General features: G+C 32.0%; 2 protein-coding genes across 3 annotated transcripts in view; one reads left to right on the top strand and one right to left on the bottom strand.

The window, feature by feature from the left end:
* Positions 1–1065: 1065 nt before the first annotated feature.
* LOC137656079 (F-box/LRR-repeat protein 19-like) lies at positions 1066–6912 on the bottom strand. Of its 2 annotated transcripts, none has more exons than XM_068390254.1 (2): positions 6774–6912; positions 1066–2482 (listed from the first exon to the last, which is right to left on the bottom strand). In XM_068390254.1, exon 2 carries the CDS (start codon positions 2240–2242, stop codon positions 1268–1270), a length of 975 nt encoding a protein of 324 aa, XP_068246355.1. In that variant the 5' UTR covers positions 2243–2482; positions 6774–6912; the 3' UTR covers positions 1066–1267. The 2 variants fall into 2 exon arrangements, with proteins under 2 accessions (XP_068246355.1, XP_068246354.1); XM_068390253.1 differs by having other exon boundaries at positions 6779–6912.
* Positions 6913–9069: 2157 nt separating this feature from the next.
* The window catches only part of LOC137656078 (uncharacterized), a 16402-nt gene continuing 15471 nt past the window's right edge, over positions 9070–10000 (top strand). Inside the window, exon 1 of the mRNA XM_068390252.1 lies at positions 9070–9127. The gene's annotated coding sequence lies outside the window, so the exon portion shown is untranslated. The remainder of the gene's footprint in view (positions 9128–10000) is intronic.

The following is a 10000-nucleotide window of genomic DNA, read 5'->3' as shown; positions in this document are numbered from 1 at the left end:
TCGTACTGAATATGGTTCAATAATTAGACCACCTTCACATCTTGTACTGAATATGGTTCAATAATTTGACCACCTTCACAACATGCAGTTGGTTTCTAAAAGATTTTATTTGGAGTGTACATTAAAGTAAGCACCTTTGTTAGTCCTTTATGCAAGAGTAAAATATTTTTGTGCATAACTTAGAACCAATAAAAAGATTGTCTTCAATGTAACTACATCACAACTTGTACTGTATTTAGTTCAACAATTGCTTTGAAATAGATTCTGTTTTGAAATTGTATATAACACTTAAGTACTTTTACTAGGGAGATTTTTATTCTATGAAAAATGTTTTTTTTTTATCTCATAGAACCTCTTCAATTAACTTCATCAAAAGAAAATCTATTGTCTATTCACGTTTGATATATATCTTAAGCCCTGTCCACACGATCGAGCATGCCCGACGGGCAAACAGTGATACCAGGCCACAATAGTTAGTGAAAATGAGGGTTGATGACATCAGAAGCGGGAAAACTAAAGGCAGGGCTCTGGCAACGCCGTATGATGCCAGATCCCTGTCTGTGGTTTTCCTGCCTCTGACGTCATTAACCCTCATTCTTACTGACTATTGTGGTTTGGTATCACTGTTTGCCCGTCGGGCATGCTCGATCGTGTAGACAGGGCTTATATGTAATAGGACTCTTCGTCACGGGTTTTTAATTATTCTAATTATATCATACAGTAAATCAAAGTGATTAGAATATTTTGAAAAAACACCAGAAAACACATAAAATTAATAAAATTTTCTTGGTTGGAAAATGCATTAAAAAACTTCAATGAAAAATTAAGGAATAACTGATATTATTTGTCTTGTCAATCATGAATTAAATATGATATTCTTCACCTCTACTTGAGAGTACAATAATTAAACTGGAGACATGTTTATGATATAGGATTGTAGCTTAGCAAGTAAAAATGAAAATAATGATAATAATAATAACGAAAATTAATACTAATACTAATAATAGTAAATAATAATAATAATAATAATAATAATAATAATAATGTTGATAATAATAGTAAAAATTCCGTCAAAAAGATATACTTTATTTAGTCATCATAAAAATATTAAAATCACATAAGGTCAGTCGAGCTAAAACTAAAAAAGGTATCTAAAAATCTTGGCCTCATAGAAAAACAGTTAAATTAAAAATAGCTTGAAGCTAAAGGCTATTTTTGACAACTTCAGTCAAGTTTGATATCCTTAATATGTTAAAATGGGAGTCTTTTATTTAAATTTCTCCAATATTTTATCAGAGTTTACGACAAATCCATAGCGTCTACCCCAGTGCTGTAACAGCTTCAGTGGAAGATTCCAGCAAGGATACAGGGCTAGCTTTCGGAGCGAAGGTAAGGAAGGGAAGTAGTCGAAAGACGCGTAGGTTAACTGGTGGCAGCCTCTCATATCTAGGTTCACTAAATTAGAACTTATTGGGGTCTGAGGGTGAGATAGGAACACCACTGACAAGTCGGTCACATTCAGACAGCATTTGACGTCGAGGTATGTCAGTGAAGGTAGAATCTTCGCGATTGACAGTACCCCGTCGTCTCCAATAAGCGTTCCAGCTAAATGTAGCTCTTTGAGATCGACCATTTTAGTGGTCAAGACCGATTGGAAAGTACGGATACAGTTAGGTGGCGAGAATAACTTGTTTATGTTAGCGTCCGTCAGGTCTGCCGTGAAAGAAATATCGAGCAGACGAAGAGGGGGACAATGTATAGTATACAGTTGGCCCACTACTTCCAATGCTTGTCCTTGCAGGTGAAGTTCACGCAACTGAGGAAGGCGTGTTAATAGCCACGATAAATGTTCCTTCTCTATCTTCGACCAATTCAAGTCCAACGTCTCTGGCAGACGACGAACGACGCCAGTTAACTGAGCGCTTTCGATCCTCTGATGACTGGCATTAACGCTCTTCCAGAGGGACGGGTGAACAGCCATTCTCTCCCACGCCTTGCAGACCCGCATTGCCACGAGTCTCTCATTCTTAGTCAAGTAACGAAACACGCTTAGCATCACTGTCTCGTTCGTACACAGCTGCAGACGAGGATCAGCGGGTTGTTTATCTCGTTTTCTATTTCTCGGTTCTGAAGGCTTGTTACCATACTGGAGGGATAACATCGCCTTGTTGAGCCTCGCTTGAAGCATTTCCCACGAATATATCTCCAAGGGAGAAACGTTATTATTATTTTGAGAATACATACTATTAGCCTTTTTTTTTACTACTACAAGCGCAATGAAAAATCCAATGTTGAACCAGGAATAGCCAGAGATTTATTCCTTATTCAGTTATGAGTATTTGAAGAAATTAGAAGAATTTTCAGAGTTTCTCTAGAAGGTGGAATGTTTCTTTCGCAGTTTTAAAAGCAATGTTAGATTATTCACACGGAGGAATATATATAGTTACTCAGTAATAACTATGATCGTTGTTTTACCGCCTACCTGAAAAGAAAAAAAAAAGTATATGAATACTAATGCCAGCCTTGCTAATCATTTTTTCATTGATTAATAATGAATGTAAATACAGTACTTTTTTTTAGGTTTAAATAAACATCAAATGTTCAAATTATCATTAAGGAATATATATATATATATATATATATATATATATATATATATATATATATATATATATATATATACATATGTATACATATTTATACATACATATATATATATATATATATATATATATATATATATATATGTACATGTACATACATATATATATACATATATATATACATATATATATACATATGATATACATATATATATATATATATATATATATATATGATATACATATGATATACATGTATATACATATATATATATACATATATATATATATATATATATATATACATACATATATATATATATATATATATATATATACATATATACACACACATATATATATATGTATATGATATATATATATATATATATATATATATATATATATATATATATATATATATACACACATATACATATATAAATGCAATATATATATATATATATATATATATATATATATATATATATATATATATATACACATATACATATATAAATGCAATATATATATATATATATATATATATATATATATATATATATATATATATATATATACATACATACATACATGCGTAAAAAATCACAGAAAAACGTGATGCTCAGATGCATACATATATACATACATAGGATCTAGGAAAATTACCAGTCTGAAAACTGTCATTTTGAGAATTGCCAGCCGGACCATTGCCATTGTCTGGAGAGAAATTTTCAAATGTTTATCGGGCTTAAACTACCAGTAACTAACATAATTCTTTTAAACCATTTGCTTTTTGTTATTGACCATTTATTCCAAAAATACCACTTTTCATTTCATAAATGTTCGTTTGAGCCTAAACTCATCAGATGGAGATATTCCGGATGAATTTTTCTTATTTCGAATTAACATAAAATGAACTTAAATTGATTTCATGAAAGGAATGAGAGGAAGGGGTAACTAAGTAGGTCATTGCAGTTGTTCAACTATGTGCAATGTTCATTCCAGACTGGAGAGTTGCATGCCAGGTACCAACAATAGCATTGAAGGGTTCGAAAATGCTTTTTTCTAAAAATGTCGCCCAGTGTCATTCAAATATATATTTATTTTGACGTTGTTACTGTTTTTTTAGAATGATTTATTGTTAATTTGTTCTCATCATTTATTTATTTCCTTATTTCCTTTCCTCACTGGGCTGTTTTTCCCTATTGGAGCCCTTGGGCTTATAGTATCTTGCTTTTCTAACTAGGGTTGTAGCTTGGCTAATAATAATAATAATAATAATAATAATAATAACAATAATAATAATAATAATAATAAAATGTATCTCATTTTTGAAGGAGGAAATTTTAGTCAAAACAAAAATATTCCATTTTGAACGAGATGAGACTCATAATTGAAAAAAAAAAAATACAAATATTTCAATTTGAATTTTTTCATAATCACAAAGCAGAAAATTGAATGACTTGCAATTTTCCAACTGGTAATTTTCCGTACACGCATATAAACATACATACATATATATATATATATATATATATATATATATATATATATATATATATATATATATATATATATATATATATACATACATACATATATATACATACAAATACACATACATAAATCTTTAAATACACACACACGCATATATATATATATATATATATATATATATATATATATATATATATATATATATATATATATATATATACATTATATACATACATAAATCTATAAACACACACACACACGCACATATATATATATATATATATATAGTATATATATAATACATACATACATACATATGTAAGTCTCTAGGGCAGTGGTTCCCAACCTTTTTTCTGTCATTTCCCCCCCCCCCCCCCTGCACCCAGTTCAACCATCCAGATTTCCCCCTTCATGCCCCGCCCAGCCCTCATGCCCACTTACCTGCCTCAGAAATGGGCATGATATTCCAATTCTCCCCTTGAATATCATGTCAGTGAGTAATGATATGATCATATCACAATTGAATGGCTAACAACAAATTGCCGCACGTACTATGTGGACATTTTCCGCTTTTTTTAATAAGTAGGTCGTGTAATTATTTCCCCCCTGGAAGCTTCAAATTTCCCCCAGGTTGGGAACCACTGCTCTAAGGCATTGTCCTGCTTGATAGGGCAATGACACTGTCCCTTGCCTCTGCCATTCATGAGTGGCCTTTAAACCTTTAAGTATATCTTTGCTACTTATGGAGTAAGTAATAAGCTACTGGGGTGATCTTTATGGCGGTCAATGCTTCAATTACTAAAAGTAACAATATGATATATGAATAAAATTTATCTTAAGAATTAGGAATCCACACCTCTTCGTCTCCAATACGGCAAATCGATTCCTACATTTAATTGCAACTATTTATCTGTGTTCATCTTCCTGAAGCTTAGTTTCATTAAATTATTATTATTATTATTATTATTATTATTATTATTATTATTATTATCCAAGCTACAACCCTAGTTGGAAAAGCAAGATGCTATAAGCCCAGGGGCTCCAACAGGGAAAAATATCCCAGTGAGGAAAGGAAATAAGGAAATAAATAAGGTATTCTATCTGAATTTGTGTTGGGTGCTTTCAGTTTTAATTTCATTGTAGCAATGCGGAGTTGGTGATCGCTACCAATACCTTCGCCTCTGTAGCTTCTTACATTTATCACCATTAATTAATATATCAAATTAATTTTCAATAACAAAATTCAAATTAATTTTCAATAACAAAATTCAAATTAATTTTCAATAACAAAATTCAAATTAATTTTCAATAACAAAATTCAAATTAATTTTCAATAACAAAATTCAAATTAATTTTCAATAACAAAATTCAAATTAATTTTCAATACCAAAATTCAAATTAATTTTCAATACCAAAATTCAAATTAATTTTCAATAACAAAATTCAAATTAATTTTCAATAACAAAATTCAAATTAATTTTCAATAACAAAATTGAAATTAATTTTCAATAACAAAATTCAAATTAATTTTCAATAACAAAATTCAAATTAATTTTCAATAACAAAATTCAAATTAATTTTCGATAACAAAATTCATTAATAATTTGCCATCATAACTTTTTTTGCCTTCGAATAGGTCCATCAGACATTCTTCTTGCAGCAGGGCTAGATGCGTGAACCAAAAAACCCTTCCTCTCCCTTCTCGCCCTTTCCCTTCCTATCCACTCTTGGCTGCCTATCAGGTGGCCCCTTAATCTACCTAACATTGCACGAGGGTCTGCCCCTCTCTTTTACTCTCCTCCTATACTTCTTTCCCCCCCTTTTTATTTCTTACGCTTTCCCATCCCGAGTTCCTGCCTTCGGGCTATAAACTGGATTGTATCCAGGGGTACTCTTCCTTATCCCCCATTCCCAACTTCCCTATCCTTATCCTTGTTGTTGTTACATTTCTCAAGAGTCCTTCTTCTCTCTCTATTAATAGTTATGTGAATCGAGTTAAAATTTGATATGCAGAAAGGAAGGATTCACATTGTGGAGTCCTTGCAAAGGATAATGGCCCTATTATAGATGAAGTACAGAGTCCTTGATCTAGATGAGGTTAGGTTGGGAGTTTACGTAACGCATAACTAAACAAACAATGATTTTTTTTACATATATAAAATCCAGCTGGTATGGGAATTATAAGAAGGTGAACAAGATCATGTGATTTGGAAGATGCTACAATCAAAGAATTGTATAAGTTATAGTGAAAATGTTTCGTTAGATGATTGATATGGACCCGCCCGAGAAGTAGTTCACTCGACTTCAGTGGAGGGTTGGATTTAAACCCAAAATAAGTATACAAGTATGAAACTGGCTAGAATAAAGAATCTTATTGTCTACGCTATTAAAAAATTGCCGTAAAATACGGTAAAAATCCTGGAATATATGTTGCTAGGCATTTACCATTTTAGAAACGGATATATTGATGCAAAGATGGGATATTTCGGTTTCCAAAACGTAAAAGATAATAAAAAAGTATGGTAGAATTACGGTTGCGAACAGTATATTTCTACGGAGAAATTTAAGTGTACAGTGAAATAATTTTAAAATTCATGAAATGATTGTCTTACAGTCATTGATTATATTCTAGATTAGTAATTTTTAAAGAACAGATAGAAATATACAAACCTTACCTTGTTGGCCACGGAAAATCTATATATCAGAAATCTATATATCAGATAATAACACAGTATAGAGAACGTTCAGTGTATTGTTTTTTCCTTCTGCCTTAACCTCAAGGACTCCAGGATTATGGAATGAAATAAAGTCGGTACGAATATTTGGAGATCAGTTCCAAAAATGGTGGTTAAGTAAATATCTTTTAGGATTTTTCATGAGGTTATAATTCCAAAAATGGTGGTTAAGTTAATATTTAAAGATTTTTATGCATAATTGGCTTTTCAACAGTTGGATGAGAAATTGAAAAATACCTTGTTAAGGACAATAAATTACGTTGTTTACAATATTATATTGACGAAGTAATGAACACTGGCTCCTCCCTTTCTCTCCAATATTTATTTTGTTGGCTTGAAGACAATCTTTTAAAGACCTCTCTTTCTTTCTTGAAAACAAAAGAAATGAGAGAGAGAGAGAGAGAGAGAGAGAGAGAGAGAGAGAGAGAGAGAGAGAGAGAGAGAGAGAGAGAGAGAGAGAGAGAGAGAGAGAGAGAGAGCACTAGCTCCTCCCTTTCTCTCCTACAATATTTTTTTTGTTTGCTTGAAGACAATCTTTTAAAAACCGCTCTTTCCTTCTTAAAACGAAGATAAATCGGTGGAGAGAGAGAGAGAGAGAGAGAGAGAGAGAGAGAGAGAGAGAGAGAGAGAGAGAGAGAGAGAGAGAGAGAGAGAGTAATAAATGTTGAATCCATTTGCTTTAGTTGATTTTGAAGTCATTTCTGCCATTATTTCATTTTTTTGCTCAACACGAATGCGTCATATTTGGACATAACAAATGATGCTAGGATTCAGACTTACATTATATATATATATATATATATATATATATATATATATATATATATATATATAAAAATATATATATATATATATATATATATATATATATATATATATATATATATATGAATATATATATATATATATATATATATATATATATATATATATATATATCATGACATCCATACATATAACATAACTGCTCTCGGATACACAATGCTAAAACCACTCGTATTTAATTTACCTATCCTAATATACCACCCACCTAGCTCCTACCTCCCCCCCTCCACCTCCACCACCAGACCCTCGAATGCTTGGAGTCAATTTCACCCTTGGCGACAAGCTTGGCGCCGGCTAAGGCAAATTGATTGATTTCGAACTTTTTTTTGGCATCCAGACATCGAAGTTTCTTGACGACGACTGATTAGAGGCAAATCCCTACTTTTCCTCTTAAGGTTGCAGCCTGAATAGGTCTTGATTTACCACCAATCACCAAAATTAAGCGTCAATTTCCTTCGGGATCTGACGCCATTAGATCGAGACTTATTTTCCCTTTTTTTTATGTTTCAGTTTTGTTCGCAGATTCTTCCTCATTCGTCTTCGACTCGGAGCGATGGTCTAAGATATATTTTTCTTTTAGTGTATAGCCTGTGTAATATGCTTTCTTCAGTCAGCCACGACTTTGAGATTTGTTAATGTTCCTTCATCGATGTAAAGTTGAGGTTCAGAGAAGCTGTATATATATATATATATATATATATATATATATATATATATATATATATATATATATATATATATATATATATATATATATATATATATATATATATATAAACATATGCATAAACATCACAGGAAAACGTGATGCTCAGATGCAGAAGAACCACAGGGAAAATGAAAATACGAAATATACGATTAAGTCCTGACTAGTTTCGTGATACTTCTTCAGAGGACTGATACATATATATATATATATATATATATATATATATATATATATATATATATATATATATATATATATATACCATTAGAATACTTATATTTTCTCAAATAGTTACGGGCTTGGAACATCTACGTAGTGACTGTAGAATGCTTATGTTGTCTCGACAGATTTTCCCATCTAACCGGAATCTCCTTCGTTGGTTACAAGGTTATTTTGATCTCTCGAAAAGTTGCCTCTCTCTGAGATATCCCCTTCGCCTCATTGGCGCTAATCAGTTCGTATTCACAAAAATCGAAACTTTTGAATCGCCTAATATGGAACCCTGGGTCAATTGGTTTCTGCCCCGCGCCAGAATCGGTGGATAATTTGTCATTAGCGCCATATTTTCCATATTCAAGTCTCAATTCCAATAGGTGTTTACGAAGGGAAAACTTTTCACCCACGTCATAGAGTTTGATCAAACAATCATTTACATGAGGATAAAAAGAGTGTGTTTCTCACGTCCCCTTCACTCGTGGTCATCTCCTTACGAGAGGAAGTCCATCTCAATTTTCTCTCCAAAACCTGTGACTTGGGTAAGTAGGAATCTTCACTTTAGAAGGGCTTTGTCAACTCGTCCTGATGACATTTTCCCAATAGCGATGGATCCCCATATCATTCTAATGATCGACAGACGGGGTTCGAGTCCCGCTCTTGCTCGTTAGTTCCTACAGTGTCTGCAACTTTACTATCCTTGTGAGCTAAGGGTTAGGTGTTTGGGGGAGCCTATAGGTCTATCTGCCGAGTCATCAGCAGCCATTGCCTGTCTCTCCCTCGTCCTAGCTTGGATGGAGAGGGGGCTTGGGCGCTGATCATATGATATATGATCAGTCTCTAGGGCATTGTCCTGCTTGATAGGGCAATGTCACTGTCCCTTGCCTCTGCTATTCATGAGCGGCCTTTAAACCTTTAAGGGTACACTAAGGCACACTATTCTATCTCATTTCTCTTCCTCTTGTTATTATCAAGTTTTTATAGTTTATATATGAAAGATTTATCTTAATGTTGTTTTTGTTCTTAAACTTCTCTTGTCGTTTTTCCATATTTCCCTTCCTCACAGGGCTATTTTCCTTGTGGGAGGCCTTGGGCTTATGGCATCTAGCTTTTTCAACTAGGGTTGCAGCTTAGCAAGTAATAATAATAATAATAATAATAATAATAATAATAATAATAATAATAATAATAATAATAAATTACTCATTTGATTCATTTATGCGATTACACATAAGAAAACAATTAATTAATTTATGTGAATAAACGTAAAAGGTTTTTGACCTAAGGAATTTCTCATTTATATTTCTATGGCAACTTTTTATCGAAAGTGAAAAATTGGAAATTATTCGATTTCATTTTTCATTCAATTTAACTTTCAGATAATGAAATAATGATAATGTTCTATAATTGTAATT

This window comes from Palaemon carinicauda, chromosome 17 (genome assembly GCF_036898095.1).
Source record: "Palaemon carinicauda isolate YSFRI2023 chromosome 17, ASM3689809v2, whole genome shotgun sequence".
NCBI classification, from domain to species: Eukaryota; Metazoa; Arthropoda; class Malacostraca; order Decapoda; family Palaemonidae; genus Palaemon; species Palaemon carinicauda.
The sequence above is the reverse complement of the archived record's forward strand: the minus strand, read 5'-3'. Positions and strand labels throughout refer to the sequence as shown.

Coding starts and splice junctions, on each gene's coding strand:
- LOC137656079 (XM_068390254.1), bottom strand. CDS start 2,242: ATGTATTCTCAAAATAATAATAACGTTTCTCCCTTGGAGATATATTCG.